This window comes from Phytophthora sojae, assembly GCF_000149755.1.
Source record: "Phytophthora sojae unplaced genomic scaffold PHYSOscaffold_1, whole genome shotgun sequence".
In the NCBI taxonomy this organism is placed as follows: domain Eukaryota; phylum Oomycota; class Peronosporomycetes; order Peronosporales; family Peronosporaceae; genus Phytophthora; species Phytophthora sojae.
The window spans coordinates 9,927,024-9,944,672 of record NW_009258115.1 but is presented as its reverse complement, the minus strand read 5'-3'; the positions used below and the strand labels follow the sequence as shown (position 1 = coordinate 9,944,672).

Sequence of the window (17,649 nt, the reverse complement as noted above, 5' to 3'; positions counted from 1 at the left end):
CGAGAATTGGGCCAAAGATCCACGACAGTCCGGCGGCTTCAGTATCGCGGGCAGTGGCTTGACCCACCTCGTAGATTAAGTCGAAGTCGAAGCTCGCGCCGCTGTTGATTTCATGCGGGAACATCACGACGCCCGTAACGTACCCAGTACCGTGGATGGCATCAATGCCGTAGATTATGGGGTGACCACCGTTCTCTTTCATCGTGGTCGTCTGAATGCGTCGGATACAAATAATGTCGCGAAACTCGCTGGCGGGGTAGCTGTAGGTCCCATTGATGGGTTGGTTCCACCAGTACGTGTTGAACTAGGACCCAGCGTTGAGCTTGGCTAACGTGCACGCTGCAGTCTCATTGAGCGTTCGAGTGGCCAAATTCACAACGGTGCTCAGGTCTGTAGCTGCCCTATCTGGCCGATCACCTCGGCCGCGGAGAATCCGTCCACAATTGCTTAGGCATGATAGCATCGGCAGCGCGAGCGCTATTGCTGGCAACAATAATAGTGCTGTCACGAATGATGCCTTCATCGCGCGGTGTTGACTTGAAGCCAGTATCTCGTTGTCGACGTATCGGCTGGTGCCGCGCTGGGAAAAAAGGTTTCTCCCATTACCAAGCCTCCCGTGCACTGCTTCATCTCCCAAACGCCACTAAGAGCAAGATTGTTGTTGTGGTTTGGACGTGACTTTGTAATTGTTTGCCTGTTAACAGTTTGATAGGCGAAACCAGGGTAACGATTTCTCTACAAACACCATGAAGTTCTATTGGATTAGTCAAAATGTGCTGTGGCCGCAACTCACTCCATCTCGGGTATCCGGTGGCTCAAGGCAAATGAAAGCAGTTTTCCTAGCAGTGCTTCATGATCCTCGTTCACGAGCGTCTGGGCGGACGAGTTGTAGCTTTTGGTCCGTAAGAGCTCCTTTGTATCCTTCAGCTGAATCATAGCGAGCAGGACTGGCAAATACACAAAGCCGAAGGAAAACATAAGAGCCTCGAACTATCCCGCTTTAATCCACACCATAGCAACCCACCTCTCAACGGCGCCCACGCGTCTGTAGCCGCGTAGCTGATCTGCGCCTCGCTGAGTACAGGCGCTTCCCAGTCCGAAACCTGCATCTCCTTATCCAGAGACCCACCCAAAAACACTTGACACGCCGTCTTGAGCCCAGGCCGCATGCAGCCCAGCTTGTGTGCAATGTACAGCGTATCCACGGTCGAGTTGACGGTATTTACGAGGTCCGCTGCCTTCAGCTGGCGGAAGTCGTCGCTCAGCGAGTGGCCCACTTTGAGCACACCTGGGTCTGCGAACAGCTCCTGCAGCACCGGAGGCAGCGGTTTGCCGCGTTGCAGCCGGTAGATGAAGGCTCTGTCCAGCGTGCTGACTTGGATTAGACAAACGGGGTTGCCCTTCTTGCCCTTGAGTGGTTGGAAGTCGGGCCTGGCCTCCGTGTCCACGCCCACCACCTTCTGCTCTCTCAAATACTCGGCGTGCGGTTGCTCCTCCAGCTCCGAGTGGATGACAGCGATGGGTCCGTCGAAGCTGGTCGTAGGCAGATTGTCGTAGTCCCCGAGCGTCCTCTCGCCGAAGCGGCGGAAGAGCGGCGAGCCCTCCCGGAACAGCGGCAGGTGCTTGACGCGCGCGTGCCGCGCCTCCTTGCGGCGCAGCATGCGCGCGAATTCCTTGAGACGCTTCTTTCCGTCCGCGTCCAGCGGCACCGCGGCTACGGGCTGCTCCGGAGTCGGCACCTGCGTGGGCGTAGGCAGAGGCATGTGCTGCAGCGTCTCGGTGGCCAGCGAGGCCCGCAGGCGGTTGAACTGCTGGCGCTGCTTCTGGCCCCCGGAGGACAGCGGCGTGCTACCACCACCACCGCCATTGCTGCGTGAGCGCCGCTTGCTGGCGAACGAGGCCACGCTGGACGGCGCGCGCGCCAGCGTCCACACGCGCCGGGAGACGCACCTGGCCGACAGCATTATTAAGCTGAAGGACGTGCGTCAGTCGGTTGATTGATGACCACACGCGCTTTTCCCAAAATACCATCGAATAGCCTTCCCGAAATTTGGGAAGGCCGTTAGGCAGTGTGTTGAAGTTGTAATCAAAAGATTGACACACTGCTGTAAATGACTGAAAATCTGCATATGGCCTACTCAAGTACACGTACTACATACAACACGCGTTAATGATCACAACGCGAGCACACCAGAGTGGCTCCTCTTCATTTGTTAAGGTTCTGGGGCTCACTACACATTCATACTGTAAGTTGACGCGACGTTCTCGGCCGAAACGTCTTTACGTTTGGGATCTATCTGGGCGTCTAAGCCAGAGCGGGGATGGCCTGAGGGTCCGTGTTGAACATCTCCTTCGGGTCGTACTTGGTCTTGATCTGCTGCAGCTTGGCGAAGTTGCCGCCGCCGTACAGGTACTCGGCCATCTCCTTGATCGTCCAGCGCTCGTCACGGTACGTCGTGAAGCCACCGGGCACGCCGCCCGAAGCCTTGTAAGCGTCCACGAACTTGTAGAACTTGCTGCGCATCGTAGTGATCGTGCTGTCAGCGAACTTGACGTCGAAGGTCGGCGTACGGATGTCCCAACGGATGAGGTGCAGGCGGTTGTCGTGCTTCCAGGCCGACGCGTCAGCCTTCACGCCCTTGGCGTACTTGCCGCCCCAGATGTCCACAAAGCCAGAGGCCGTAGCGTCAGGAAGGGCGGGAGCGTAAGCAGTGCTGGAGAACAGCTCCCAGGCCGTGGCGTTGGTGAGCGGGGTAGCGCTGGGAATCGTGACCGATGCGATGTAGAAGTAGCGGCGAGGAGACATGGTCTGCTCGATGAGGCCGGGGGTCGAGTAGGCCTCGGACGTCCAGAAGTCCTCCTCGGTAGTCGTGAGCACCATCGACGACGGCAGGTTCTTCATGAGCGAGGCGAACACAGTCTTGGCCTGCGCGGACGATCCATAGAAGAAACCCTGGAGCGTGGACTTGGTCTTGAGGCTGAAGCGGATGGACAGCAGGTCGTTGTTGTCGGCGCTCAGGGCCCACTTTTGTGTGCCGATGAAGGCATCGACGTTGTCCTGCTGAGTCGGCTTAGCACTCTTGTTGAAGGCGATGGTGTAGTTCGTCACAGTCTGCGACGGAGGCGCCATCGTCTTGATCTTGAAGTCCAGCACCACGCCCATGGAGCTGGCGGCACCACGCACGCCCCAGAACAGGTCGGCGTTCTGCTTGGCGCTGGCGTCCACAATGGAACCGTTGGCCAGGGCCACACGGACGGCCTCAATGTTGTCGAGCACCGTACCAGCGGCACGTGAGAGGGTGCCGAAGCCCGAGGCGGCCACACCGGTCATGCCGACGTCAGGGCAACGGCCGTGGGGAAGCGTGCGCTTGAAACCCCACATGTACTTGGCGGTCTCCGAGATCATGACGGGACCACCGTACGACAGAAGCCCAGTGGACGCGTCGTACTTGAGGTGCTTCAGGTACTTGAGGTTCATGACAAGGGCGTCGTTGTTGCGGCCGAAACCCATGCTCGAGAACGAGCGGTTGCCTCCCAGAGTCGTCACCTTCACGCCAGCAGAGGCGGCGCACTTGAGCGCGGCCGATACTTGAGCCTCCGTCTTGGGGAAGGCAACGGCCGCAGGCTGCGGGTTAATGCGCGAGTTCCACGGCTGGATGTCCATCGTCCACGTCGTGGTCTTGGGCACCGAGTTCTCGATGCCGGCCTTGTCGAGGCACGGGCCGACGTCGGCGGGGACCGCGGCAGCTTGGGCAGTGATGAGCGAGCACACGGCGAAGATCGCGCGGCTGGCGCTGGCGACGGAAACAACCATGGTTTTGCCTTGTGTCGAGCTGGTGGGGACTTGAGTGCTTGAGGGCAAATGCAGAAGTGATCGATGCTGAGTCGGGAGTTCATGTTGCCGGGCCAATGCCTCTCCCTTCAAACTGCCCGTTCTCACAGAGATTGCTCCACTCCCGGTAAGGGCCTTACCAAGGCACCGTCGGTAGCTCTCGTTCGTGAGATCGTACAGAGTGTCTACGGCCATTTTGCAAGCACCTAGCGTTCCAGCGGGCCGAGTCCAGGATCGTGAAACCGCGTTTCTCTTAGCAGCGATTCGACGAGCAGATTTGCTTTTAATCATCCCCATCGCAAGTTGTTTTCCAAACGTGTGGCTGGCGGGTAGGAATGCCACAGGGCGTCGCTCCCAATTGCAACTTTGAGTCGAAGCCTCTGAAGAAGTTCCTCGCATCAACTCGACCATGGATTGCCTTGAAGGGAGTCAAAGATGCAATACACGTTTTAGTTGATTCGACCATCTAATTGAGATCCAATTGCGTAGCGTTAGTGACTTGAGGCACATGATAGACTAACATTTTCATTTCGGAACAGCCGGTATGGCGGAGCACTGGTGCGATTACATGTACCGTACATGTATGGGCGATCCTATAATAATCGCATTACTGCGGTTTGGTGGTCGTTTTGCTAACACTTCGATACCACTCATGCACCAGCTAAGGAGGTACTCTTGTGTAAAGCGAAAATGTACTTCACTTTTATTGCAACATGACAGCAAAATTCTTGCTCTCTTGTACATGTATTAATACATGTATTGCGCTTTGCAGATAAAATACCGCCCCGTTTTATGGCCTACTTAGTATTAGTAGATCGAGGAAGGCAAATCAGGGCACAAAACAGAGGCGGTAGCATGGACGACCTCGATTTACGTAGATCGACCTCGAATTGCGCGTTTGAAAACGCAAAAGGGGTCGATTTGCCGTAGATCGAGCTCGTTCTGTTCAGATCGACAGAGGATACTTGCACCGGGTCAGCTCCAGTCGGTGCAGCGTGGTGCACCGGGCCACACCGACTGGCCCGGTGCACGGTAAAAGAATAGGCTGACACTCTGTTTTTGTCGAGAACATTTCCGTATGTTGGTTGGACGTTCCAACCAAGTTGGCAGCAAGTTGCTGCCAGCAACCAACCAACCGAGCGAGCACCAGCACGAGCATGGGCCAAGTGGCCAAGTCTGGTCAATTTGGCCACCGAGTTGGAGGACTTGATCGCCAAGTCCTTGGGTCTAAGTGTCCTCACAGTAACACTACATATCACTTCGGTTCGAGAGCAAGCGGCTGAGCTGCACTAAATGCTGTATTCTGTATGTTACTGTACCATTGCGTGTAGTCTGAAGTAGCTACAGTACTGTCAAAAGTGCTTCGAGGCGCTAAGCAACACACGCTGGATCTACTTTAATGTTTAGTGCCAACTACTTGTTACCACAACATGTTGCCTGCCGGGCTGCGCTTGGCTGGACGCCCCCGCGCCAAGCAGTCTAGCGAGCCGAGTACTGCACGAGGCGCTGGAAAGCTCGGTGCAGGGCCCCCCTCCGCAAATACCGCGTGCTTGTGTTGGCCCTGTGCGCACAACTCCCCCCCAGCTAACACGCAAATGATACCATGATCTTAGCACACACGCACACCCTCTCCTAGCTAGCAGGGGCTTGCATTTCGACGGCCTCGCACCTGCCGACGTCCGCTTGCCTCCTTCTCGTCCTTTACGCAAATGAAGGAGTTCCTTCACCGATTTTGGAGTGTTGAACGTCAAATCACCAGCTGTAGCTCTAAGCACATCTCAAGATCTCTTACTCATAAAAAGAATACAGGCTGGCCCGGTGCAAGCAGCCACTATCGTTCAGATCCACCAGGAGATCGACCTGGAGCCCTGATTTGGATTGTCGAAGCTCAGCTGGCCTAAACAGATCGATATGTCCCTTTCTTTGATCTGACCTCGATTTGCATGTACATGTATTTTAAGTCGAGGAGATCTCCAAGTCAAAACGACAAAACGTTTGCAAAGCTCAATACATGTGCACTGCACATTGTGGAGTGCCACTTTTCGTCCATTCGACGCGAGCCGCGTCGTCTTACCATCGTGATCTGCGAATTACATGTACAGTACAGACGCGACTGCATCAAACGCCGATGGCAAGCGTTAACAACATTACTTAAGTAAATACTTGTTATTTTAAAACAGTTTAATAACTCTTATATTTGATACTGTGTGTGATTAATCATACTTGTAGAACAAGGGAAAACAAACTAGGGCTTCGCGGGGGCTGAGATAGCAAAAATAAACAAAACAGATAAACGCACAGCGCACACGACTTAGGCGCGCCGTACTTGCGGCGCACCAGTCGCCCGCGCTGTGCTTTTATATTATGAGCATCCACATCTACCAGATAATCAGACCTTTAAGTACAATAACACACTTACGATAATATCAATTTGCTTTCTTGCCTCCGCGCTGTATTAATAACCAAATATAAGCAAGTTATAAGCTGCAGCAACGCCCTCCCAAGCAGACGACTATTCTTACCTTCGTGCTGTAAATTCACCCTGATGTTGCTGCGTCTTCAGGCGTGAGAACTGGAAATTATTCGAATGAAACTTGATGATGCGATTGATGCTTCTTCATTGATAGAGACCGACTAGGTAATTATTCAGATTACCTATTAAGTTTACTTTTATAATATTTCAATATATGATGAATACTTAAACGCATGCGTTACACGCACGGCTTCATGCTAATCCTGTGCCGGCTGCGTAGCAGCATACCTTACGGTACACTAGCTATCTCAGTAAAATACCACCGTAAATAAAACACTCCGTGCAGATTTGCAGCGTCATTTACGCTTGCAATCTGTAGCCGTGTACAGTACTGTATTAACATATAGCCCAAAAGTAACATTTAGCTAAAAATGCAACTGCAAAAAATACAATGAGCATAAAATGTTAGGGTTAAGAAAAAATACTAAACAATAACCGTTTTTAAACATAATACTATTTTGAGCTCTAAATGGTTTAATTGTTAGATTAAATCATTCAGAACTCAAAATGTACTATTATATTATTACCATACCTCACACAAAGATCACTTTTGGTCTTTCTCATTTGGCACTCCAATTACCGTTAAAAAGCTCTCATTTTCTTCGAAAATGCTTTCTTTCTGTAAATATTTTTCAGTTATATGCGTTTTGATAGGCTAAAATTACGTTTCAATTTCAAAAAGATTGCCCAAGGTCTTGAAATGGCAATACCATTCTTTCTGTGAGGTACGGTATTCCGAAAGTTTCGTAGTAGGGATCTGCAATCGCTGATGGCGTGGGATCTGTCTACTTGATCACTATGGCGACGATGAAGGCGTATACATCGAGCCAACGTTCTGTACAACGACCGGTGGGCCAATTTTCGGCTACGTGCTCGGGGCGGTCGACTTCTTGCTGCTGAAGATATTTTTTGGCAGCTTGTGCGGAGCAGATTGAAGGAACTCCAGCGAAGTAACAAGTCTCCTTGAGTGGTACCTATGTTTGCCCCCGTCGTTGAGAGGAATGGTTATTCAACAGTTAATAGCAACAAACGAACTCGCACTCTCTTATCCACCGTTGACGGTCAAGATGCGCCAGCGTAGCTTTTCGGCGATCACAAGAGCGGAGGTATCGGAAACGCCACGGGGGTATGTAAGTCTCTCTGCTACATGTCTGCAGAGCTCTAGTCCTTGGCATTGGACCACCACAACTTCCAACTTAAACTGATCTGCACGCTGCTTCTACTTTATTGCATTGCACGAGTGTCTAGTCTCGTTTGAGCTGCCCCCCCCCGCGATTTTCACCTCAAGCACGTTTTGGGGGCGTACGAATAGCTCTAAGATGGCGCGTCTTGGGTCAGAGCTGTCGACCATCGTCAGAAATCCAATTGTACCGAGTACTGTGGGCCACGAGAATACACAGGCATCTTCCCACACAGTGTTGTTCTTGAAAGTCCTGTCAATCGGCTATACTATCACGTATCTTTATGGCTCGGTAGCGCATGATGCAAAGACTCTACGTGTACACGCCTGGCGATCGGAACAAGCAGATCCCAGACGTGAACCATCCCACACCACTTCCTCTCTGTATCAATAACAAGACAGAAACTCCTCCTTCGACCCCAGCTATGGATGACAAGTAACATTCGACGCAATGACCGGCGCAACTCCCTTCCCCATGAATAAAACACACCAAGTATCCCAAAGGGGATTCCGCACCGAAGTATCCCAGAGTGAAATCCGCTAAATTACTGGTGTGCCTAACATCAGCAATCCATTCAGCAGACGCGAAAATATAACTGCGGCCCACAGCGAGTTACAGCGGTGGCCAAGATACATACCGATGCTGTCAGCACCATGGTGGCTATGAATGATGATGTTGTTCGTTGCTCGACCTGTCGAAGTCTATCCACGAGATGTTTCGTTTTTTTCTCGTCACTCGTATGAAATCCATTTCAAATGCTATATTTTGTGTCTGAATCGGTTTGCGTAAATTTTTCGTTGAGGTGCGAGCCATTAACCCACGGACGGCGTTGCTTCCTACGAGCTCCCAAACACCTTGTTTGAAAAAAAGTGCCGAAACATTCCTGCTGAGCTTACTGGACCTGTGGTAACAGTGTGAACAACTGCTCGTGTATATCTATTGACCAATACAACTGGCAAATTGCTGCACTGTAGCGCCGAGGAAGGTTGGGTACAGAATTTACACATGTCTACGAGGTTTACTCGGGTTCGAACGATCTTACATGTTAATAGTCACTTTTAAAAGAAGTCGTGGCGTTGTCATTTGATCGATCTTAAGGGTCAGGAGACCGGGTGACCACGTACTAAGCAAAAGAGGAGCATCAGAGATGAACTTATTCCTAAGCAAGTAGTCCACAATAGACAAGCTCGCAGCGGTGTTTAGGTCGGGGGTCGACCGCTGAGTGGCTCAACCGATTGGGGGTGGGTGGGGTATTCCGATTCAGCATTTTTAAAATTTAAATAATGCGATTTAATACCAGTTTGGTCACCTCGCGTTGCAATACAACTACTTACTGTAGTGAATTTCACGTCAGCAAATTCAACGCCGCTCAATGAACTGAATAGTATTCAATGCATAAATCCATCGTACTACCTGACGCATAAAAACTGGGACTTAATTAAGAATGTTTAGAGCTAGGCGACTTACAAGTTCGTTCAGCTGCCACCAAACGCCCCACCGGAAGACTCAAAGTGCAGCAGTGTCGTTGCGATCAGCGTACTGAATCGCGAGTATCGTCCTCGGGAAAAATCGAACATTATGCAAAGACGAGGGAAACTTGGTGCTGCAACTTCCTTCAGAGTCGTATCTTTCCCAAAACGTTCGAACTCTCTTCAGCACTATATCATTCCACGCATTTTTTTATAATGCCTAGCCTGTTCAGGCATTTATTTCATTCATTTGAGCACAGGGTAGATCTCAAATTCAACTTTTTTTTACCACGCGCGCGAGTCGAGGCTTCTGCTACACTGGACACAAAACTCCCGCTCTTTGTGTGAGTCGAGCAGAAAACGCTAATTCTCACTGCGATTTCAGGATTTGGCGGGTATGAATAGCGCTCTCTCTTTGCGTGGAGGATCCAATATTGTTGGACCCTAATAACTTGTAATGCCAACGGTTCTACATGTAGAACTTCACATCCCCACCGAGCGAATTAGTTTAAAAGCGCAGGATTACATGTAGCTCGATGGCTGTAGCTATCCCATAGATGATAGGCTCGAACAGACTGATAGTATTCCATAACCCCTAGTGCTGGATATGAGCTATGACGATGTTCCGATCTGTATGAGTCTATCTTTCATCTTTTTTGTTTCTCCTCGCCAGTCGCACTTCATCGATCGATCGGACAGACCCCCCGCGCACCAAAATGTGAAGGTGCAGTACACTGCTTCGTACCGAAGATAACAATGGAGGGGACAACATTATGACAGTGTTTGGGTTGGCTTGCAGCTTATATCAAGTTATTCATATCAACCTTTGATGCCTGGCCTGTTTGATCTCGAATCCAACACCTTAGTAAGCAAACCGAAAAGCAGTACTCGAAACCGTAAAATCGCAGTTTGAGTCTTCTGCTACGCCAAGAAAGCCGTTCGGTTCTTCGAAATACCCTGTATTAATATTTTCCTTAGACAGGTTATTCCGTCCGAGTATTTGACAGCGCGCTCACGCTCGGTCAACCATGCCTACCTCAGCAGGGGGCCTTGCGTGTTGTTTCTTCAGCTATTGCCACGGGAGTTCATCTCGCTCATGGCAAAAGTTGGTGCGGTTCGTGTAAGAACAACCGACCATCGGGCTGCTGCAAAATCACGTGGCGTATCTTGTCGGCGATCGACGATCTACGTAATATTACATGATAAGGATACCGTGGAGATCGATGTATGAGCACCGCATCAAAGCTTAGTCCAATTATCGGTAGTATAATTGCTGTGAATCACAACTTGTGAAGCCTCAAGCGGGGAGAGGGGAATGTTGCTCCCCACTTCGCCGAAATCGCACGATCGACTTGTATAGACAGCAATACATGTAGTGTTGACGATAAGTTCCCAAACGCAATCCAAACACGGCGTTCGTGTTTGCCTGACGAAGCTTCACTGGAAACAGGTGCGCCGCCTGCTGTCGGTGGTCGCGCCAGACTTGGCTGGGAACTGTGCAATGCTCGGGAAATTCGTGCCAGCGAGCATATGACAAACTAATAAGTGCCGATTAATGCGCTCGTCGCATCGCTGCTGCGCGATAGACGCGGTTTCACGATCTTGAGCTCGACCCGCTGGAACGCATCCTGACCGTATCGTAGACATTTGGATTGAAAGCCACAGCTGGCGATGGTCGAGCTTCGCAGTCTCGCAGCGAAAACGGCTCTTCCATTGGGAAGCGAAGTAGTCGAATGCCATGCCTGAACATGGCCGAAGATCGATCACTTCTGCATTTGCCGTCTCGCACTCAAGTCTCCAACCACTCGAGCACCAGACGAACGAACCATGGTTACGATCTCCGGCACCAGTCGCGCGATCTTCGCTCTGTGCTCCCTCATCGCCGCCCAGGGCGGCTTTGCTTCGGCGTTTGCAACCGCGGGCGAAATCGGCGCGTGCCTCGACAAGGCCGGCATTCAGAACTCGGTGCCCACGACGTCGACCTGGAAGGCCGACACGGAGGCGTGGAACTCGCGTGTGAGCCCCGTGCCGTCGGCCGTTGCCTTCCCCAAGAACGAGGAGGAGGTGTCGGCCGCGCTCAAGTGCGCTGCTGATGGTGGTGTGAAGGTGACGACGCTGGGCGGCAACCGCTCGTTCTCGAGCATGGGCTTCGGCCGCAACGACGGTGCTCTCATCATGAACCTCAAGCACCTCAAGCACCTCGAGTACGACGCGTCCACTGGCCTGCTGTCGTACGGCGGCCCCGTCATGATCTCAGAGGCCGCCAACTACATGTGGAGCAAGGCCAAGCGCACGCTCCCGCACGGCCGTTGCCCCGACGTCGGCATGACCGGTGTGGCCGCCTCGGGTTTCGGCACCCTCTCGCGCGCCAGCGGCACGGTGCTGGACAACATCGAGTCTGTGCGCGTGGCGCTCGCCAACGGCTCCATTGTGGACGCCGATGCCAAGCAGAACTCGGACCTGTTCTGGGGCGTGCGCGGTGCCGCCAGCTCCCTGGGCGTGGTGCTGGACTTCAAGATCAAGACGTTCGACCCTCCGTCGCAGCGTGTGACGAACTACACGATCGAGTTCAACTCGAGCGCCAAGCCGACGCAGCAGGACAACGTCGACGCGCTCGTTGGCACGCAGACGTGGGCTCTGAGCAAGGACAACAGCGACCTGCTGTCCATCCGCTTCGGCCTCAACGTGAAGTCGAAGCTGCAGGGCTTCTTCTACGGCTCGGGCGCGGAAGCCAAGACGGTGTTTGACTCGCTCATGAAGAACCTGCCGCCGTCGATGGTGCTCAAGACGAACGAGTACGACTTCTGGGCGTCGGAGGCCATCTCGACCCCCGGCCTCGTGGATCAGACGCTCACCCCTCGCCGCTACTTCTACATCGCATCGGTCACGATCCCCCGCTCGAAGCCGCTCACGAACGCTACGGCCTGGGAGCTGTTCTCCAACACGGCCTTCGCTCCCAAGCTTGTGGACGCCTCGGCCTCCGGTTTCGTGGACATCTGGGGCGGCAAGTACGCCAAGGGCGTGAAGGCCGACGACTCCGCCTGGAAGCACGACAACAACCTGCACCTGGTGCGTTGGGACATGCGCTCGTCGGCTTTCGACGTCAAGTTCGCTGACAGCACGATGACGACCATGCGCAACAGCTTCTACAAGTTCGTGGACGCCTACAAGGCTTCGGGCGGCGTGCCCGGTGGCTTCACGACGTACCGTGACGAGAAGTGGACGGTGGAGGAGATGGCCGAGTACCTGTACGGCGGCGGCAACTTCGCCAAGCTGCAGAAGATCAAGACCGCGTACGACCCGAACGAGGTGTTCAACACGGACCCGCAGGCCATCCCTGCTCTGGCTTAGACGACGATCTGGTAGATTCAAAACATCGACAGATCGATTGAAGAGAGGTGCCAAATCACATTATGCATGTGTAGTGAGCTGTAAAGGTTAAAATTGAATAGGAGCTGGCGCTCGTATTGTGAACCGTTCCATAGTCCTGACCTACATGTGTCCATCGTTGTACGCGTGCTCGGCACGAACGTCGAGAATAGTAATTTTCGATTGCTAGTATCACTATCGTAGTAGAAAGGATAGCAAAATAGTAGTAGTGTTAGAATAGTAGCGTTATGATCTTTAGTGATCTGCTTAAGTATATAGTTGTTATTTATTACTGCAAACACTATTGTGGCTTTCATCCGTTTTGGCAAATCGGTGGTCCAAGATCCGATATATCGGGCCCGATTTGCTGGAGGGCTCCGATTTAGCAGGAGGGGCTCAGGGAAGCAAACTATATCTGCCCCGATTTGCGTCTGGGGGCTGCGAGTTGCGAAGCAGGGGCCAGAAATGCCGCTTTTCGCCGGCGAAAGGGACCGCCGCAAAAACATGTCTGGGGCCCTCTCAGATCGAGGTTGTAGCGGCCGTTGATGATCACACAGGTGATTTAGCTGGCACATAGTGCTATGAAGTGGCTATATACAGTGTACTATTGTCCCCAATGTCTTGCAGTTCTAATGCGTCATGAGAGGTGAGGAGGTATGGCCAACTTGGAATGCCTCCCCTCTGAGCCTTATGCTACTAACTCAGGTCAGATATAGCTAAATTGGACTATCCGATCATGTAGGAGCTCCATTTTATAAAAATCGGACTCCGAGATAACACGTCAAATCGGGCGGAAAAATATTTAAAAAACCACAATACAAGTAGTCATTTTGATGCTGAAGGTTGATAAACTTTAGTGGAGCGTAAAGTATACTACTGTGAGCTCTCACACGCGCCAGATGTGGTGGAAGCCGTACCTGACCACGGTCCAGATGATCCAGTTCGTGCTCATAAACGCACAGGGTTACCTCATGGTCTCGCGCTTGTGCCCCGGCATGCCGTACAAGGTCTCGGTCATGTATCTTATCTACATCCTCTACTTATGCCTACCTAGAAACTATCGAGTTCTGATACACATTATGTAAAACTCGATCTGTTCGTTTGACTATTTCTCGCTATTTTGATCGTCTTGTGAAGACGAGATCTGAAGTACCGTGGTGTAGAAAAACCTTGACTGGCTTTTAGGAAGTTTCAAGTTAGTATCCACCTGATAAAACAATACCCTATGAAGCCTGAACCATTTTACTATTTTGGTATGAGTCCGGAGGCTTATGTTTTCAGCTAATTTGCCATAACGTTCTTATTAGTTGGATAACCGTGTCAACTCCAGTTCCATCATCTTGCATTAGCCCCGCGGATCGAGTCGGATTGAGACGGATTGAGACGAGTCAAAAGGTTTGATATGACGGGGCGTCAGATTAGGACTTTCGTACTTAGTCGGACAGAATCCTTATCTAAAGTTTTTAGAAGTCCTGACGGGAACACGAGAGTCGATTTATGGTATATTTTACTTTAATCAAGTCAAACTAGCGAAAAGTTCTAATCTTAACTTTTTTCGGTCCTAGTTTAACACATATTAGGCCTGAGGACTATAGTCCTAACCAGACGCACCCCGCAGATTAGAAGATTCTTTACGCTCCACTAAAGTTTATCAACCTTCAGCATCAAAATGACTACTTGTATTGTGGTTTTTTAAATATTTTTCCGCCCGATTTGACGTGTTATCTCGGAGTCCGATTTTTATAAAATGGAGCTCCTACATGATCGGATAGTCCAATTTAGCTATATCTGACCTGAGTTAGTAGCATAAGGCTCAGAGGGGAGGCATTCCAAGTTGGCCATACCTCCTCACCTCTCATGACGCATTAGAACTGCAAGACATTGGGGACAATAGTACACTGTATATAGCCACTTCATAGCACTATGTGCCAGCTAAATCACCTGTGTGATCATCAACGGCCGCTACAACCTCGATCTGAGAGGGCCCCAGACATGTTTTTGCGGCGGTCCCTTTCGCCGGCGAAAAGCGGCATTTCTGGCCCCTGCTTCGCAACTCGCAGCCCCCAGACGCAAATCGGGGCAGATATAGTTTGCTTCCCTGAGCCCCTCCTGCTAAATCGGAGCCCTCCAGCAAATCGGGCCCGATATATCGGATCTTGGACCACCGATTTGCCAAAACGGATGAAAGCCACAATAGTGTTTGCAGTAATAAATAACAACTATATACTTAAGCAGATCACTAAAGATCATAACGCTACTATTCTAACACTACTACTATTTTGCTATCCTTTCTACTACGATAGTGATACTAGCAATCGAAAATTACTATTCTCGACGTTCGTGCCGAGCACGCGTACAACGATGGACACATGTAGGTCAGGACTATGGAACGGTTCACAATACGAGCGCCAGCTCCTATTCAATTTTAACCTTTACAGCTCACTACACATGCATAATGTGATTTGGCACCTCTCTTCAATCGATCTGTCGATGTTTTGAATCTACCAGATCGTCGTCTAAGCCAGAGCAGGGATGGCCTGCGGGTCCGTGTTGAACACCTCGTTCGGGTCGTACGCGGTCTTGATCTTCTGCAGCTTGGCGAAGTTGCCGCCGCCGTACAGGTACTCGGCCATCTCCTCCACCGTCCACTTCTCGTCACGGTACGTCGTGAAGCCACCGGGCACGCCGCCCGAAGCCTTGTAGGCGTCCACGAACTTGTAGAAGCTGTTGCGCATGGTCGTCATCGTGCTGTCAGCGAACTTGACGTCGAAAGCCGACGAGCGCATGTCCCAACGCACCAGGTGCAGGTTGTTGTCGTGCTTCCAGGCGGAGTCGTCGGCCTTCACGCCCTTGGCGTACTTGCCGCCCCAGATGTCCACGAAACCGGAGGCCGAGGCGTCCACAAGCTTGGGAGCGAAGGCCGTGTTGGAGAACAGCTCCCAGGCCGTAGCGTTCGTGAGCGGCTTCGAGCGGGGGATCGTGACCGATGCGATGTAGAAGTAGCGGCGAGGGGTGAGCGTCTGATCCACGAGGCCGGGGGTCGAGATGGCCTCCGACGCCCAGAAGTCGTACTCGTTCGTCTTGAGCACCATCGACGGCGGCAGGTTCTTCATGAGCGAGTCAAACACCGTCTTGGCTTCCGCGCCCGAGCCGTAGAAGAAGCCCTGCAGCTTCGACTTCACGTTGAGGCCGAAGCGGATGGACAGCAGGTCGCTGTTGTCCTTGCTCAGAGCCCACGTCTGCGTGCCAACGAGCGCGTCGACGTTGTCCTGCTGCGTCGGCTTGGCGCTCGAGTTGAACTCGATCGTGTAGTTCGTCACACGCTGCGACGGAGGGTCGAACGTCTTGATCTTGAAGTCCAGCACCACGCCCAGGGAGCTGGCGGCACCGCGCACGCCCCAGAACAGGTCCGAGTTCTGCTTGGCATCGGCGTCCACAATGGAGCCGTTGGCGAGCGCCACGCGCACAGACTCGATGTTGTCCAGCACCGTGCCGCTGGCGCGCGAGAGGGTGCCGAAACCCGAGGCGGCCACACCGGTCATGCCGACGTCGGGGCAACGGCCGTGCGGGAGCGTGCGCTTGGCCTTGCTCCACATGTAGTTGGCGGCCTCTGAGATCATGACGGGGCCGCCGTACGACAGCAGGCCAGTGGACGCGTCGTACTCGAGGTGCTTGAGGTGCTTGAGGTTCATGATGAGAGCACCGTCGTTGCGGCCGAAGCCCATGCTCGAGAACGAGCGGTTGCCGCCCAGCGTCGTCACCTTCACACCACCATCAGCAGCGCACTTGAGCGCGGCCGACACCTCCTCCTCGTTCTTGGGGAAGGCAACGGCCGACGGCACGGGGCTCACACGCGAGTTCCACGCCTCCGTGTCGGCCTTCCAGGTCGACGTCGTGGGCACCGAGTTCTGAATGCCGGCCTTGTCGAGGCACGCGCCGATTTCGCCCGCGGTTGCAAACGCCGAAGCAAAGCCGCCCTGGGCGGCGATGAGGGAGCACAGAGCGAAGATCGCGCGACTGGTGCCGGAGATCGTAACCATGGTTCGTTCGTCTGGTGCTCGAGTGGTTGGAGACTTGAGTGCGAGACGGCAAATGCAGAAGTGATCGATCTTCGGCCATGTTCAGGCATGGCATTCGACTACTTCGCTTCCCAATGGAAGAGCCGTTTTCGCTGCGAGACTGCGAAGCTCGACCATCGCCAGCTGTGGCTTTCAATCCAAATGTCTACGATACGGTCAGGATGCGTTCCAGCGGGTCGAGCTCAAGATCGTGAAACCGCGTCTATCGCGCAGCAGCGATGCGACGAGCGCATTAATCGGCACTTATTAGTTTGTCATATGCTCGCTGGCACGAATTTCCCGAGCATTGCACAGTTCCCAGCCAAGTCTGGCGCGACCACCGACAGCAGGCGGCGCACCTGTTTCCAGTGAAGCTTCGTCAGGCAAACACGAACGCCGTGTTTGGATTGCGTTTGGGAACTTATCGTCAACACTACATGTATTGCTGTCTATACAAGTCGATCGTGCGATTTCGGCGAAGTGGGGAGCAACATTCCCCTCTCCCCGCTTGAGGCTTCACAAGTTGTGATTCACAGCAATTATACTACCGATAATTGGACTAAGCTTTGATGCGGTGCTCATACATCGATCTCCACGGTATCCTTATCATGTAATATTACGTAGATCGTCGATCGCCGACAAGATACGCCACGTGATTTTGCAGCAGCCCGATGGTCGGTTGTTCTTACACGAACCGCACCAACTTTTGCCATGAGCGAGATGAACTCCCGTGGCAATAGCTGAAGAAACAACACGCAAGGCCCCCTGCTGAGGTAGGCATGGTTGACCGAGCGTGAGCGCGCTGTCAAATACTCGGACGGAATAACCTGTCTAAGGAAAATATTAATACAGGGTATTTCGAAGAACCGAACGGCTTTCTTGGCGTAGCAGAAGACTCAAACTGCGATTTTACGGTTTCGAGTACTGCTTTTCGGTTTGCTTACTAAGGTGTTGGATTCGAGATCAAACAGGCCAGGCATCAAAGGTTGATATGAATAACTTGATATAAGCTGCAAGCCAACCCAAACACTGTCATAATGTTGTCCCCTCCATTGTTATCTTCGGTACGAAGCAGTGTACTGCACCTTCACATTTTGGTGCGCGGGGGGTCTGTCCGATCGATCGATGAAGTGCGACTGGCGAGGAGAAACAAAAAAGATGAAAGATAGACTCATACAGATCGGAACATCGTCATAGCTCATATCCA

The 17,649-nt window shown here is 52.4% G+C and overlaps 4 protein-coding genes across 4 annotated transcripts; 1 reads left to right on the top strand and 3 right to left on the bottom strand.

Annotated features, from left to right (window-relative positions):
- Positions 1 to 850: 850 nt before the first annotated feature.
- On the bottom strand, positions 851 to 1,661 carry PHYSODRAFT_472255 (hypothetical protein; the record flags this gene model as incomplete). Its single annotated transcript, XM_009518552.1, has 4 exons — positions 851 to 947; positions 1,025 to 1,074; positions 1,206 to 1,571; positions 1,629 to 1,661. 4 exons carry the CDS (start codon positions 1,659 to 1,661, stop codon positions 851 to 853), a joined length of 546 nt encoding a protein of 181 aa, XP_009516847.1.
- Positions 1,662 to 2,305: 644 nt separating this feature from the next.
- Positions 2,306 to 3,814, bottom strand: PHYSODRAFT_252637 (hypothetical protein; the record flags this gene model as incomplete). Its single annotated transcript, XM_009518551.1, has 1 exon — positions 2,306 to 3,814. The coding sequence occupies one exon, from the start codon at positions 3,812 to 3,814 to the stop codon at positions 2,306 to 2,308; it is 1,509 nt and encodes a 502-aa protein (XP_009516846.1).
- A 7,028-nt stretch (positions 3,815 to 10,842) lies between these two features.
- Positions 10,843 to 12,366, top strand: PHYSODRAFT_474098 (hypothetical protein; the record flags this gene model as incomplete). Its single annotated transcript, XM_009518550.1, has 1 exon — positions 10,843 to 12,366. The coding sequence occupies one exon, from the start codon at positions 10,843 to 10,845 to the stop codon at positions 12,364 to 12,366; it is 1,524 nt and encodes a 507-aa protein (XP_009516845.1).
- A 2,534-nt stretch (positions 12,367 to 14,900) lies between these two features.
- Positions 14,901 to 16,424, bottom strand: PHYSODRAFT_476693 (hypothetical protein; the record flags this gene model as incomplete). Its single annotated transcript, XM_009518549.1, has 1 exon — positions 14,901 to 16,424. One exon carries the CDS (start codon positions 16,422 to 16,424, stop codon positions 14,901 to 14,903), a length of 1,524 nt encoding a protein of 507 aa, XP_009516844.1.
- Positions 16,425 to 17,649: the final 1,225 nt, after the last annotated feature.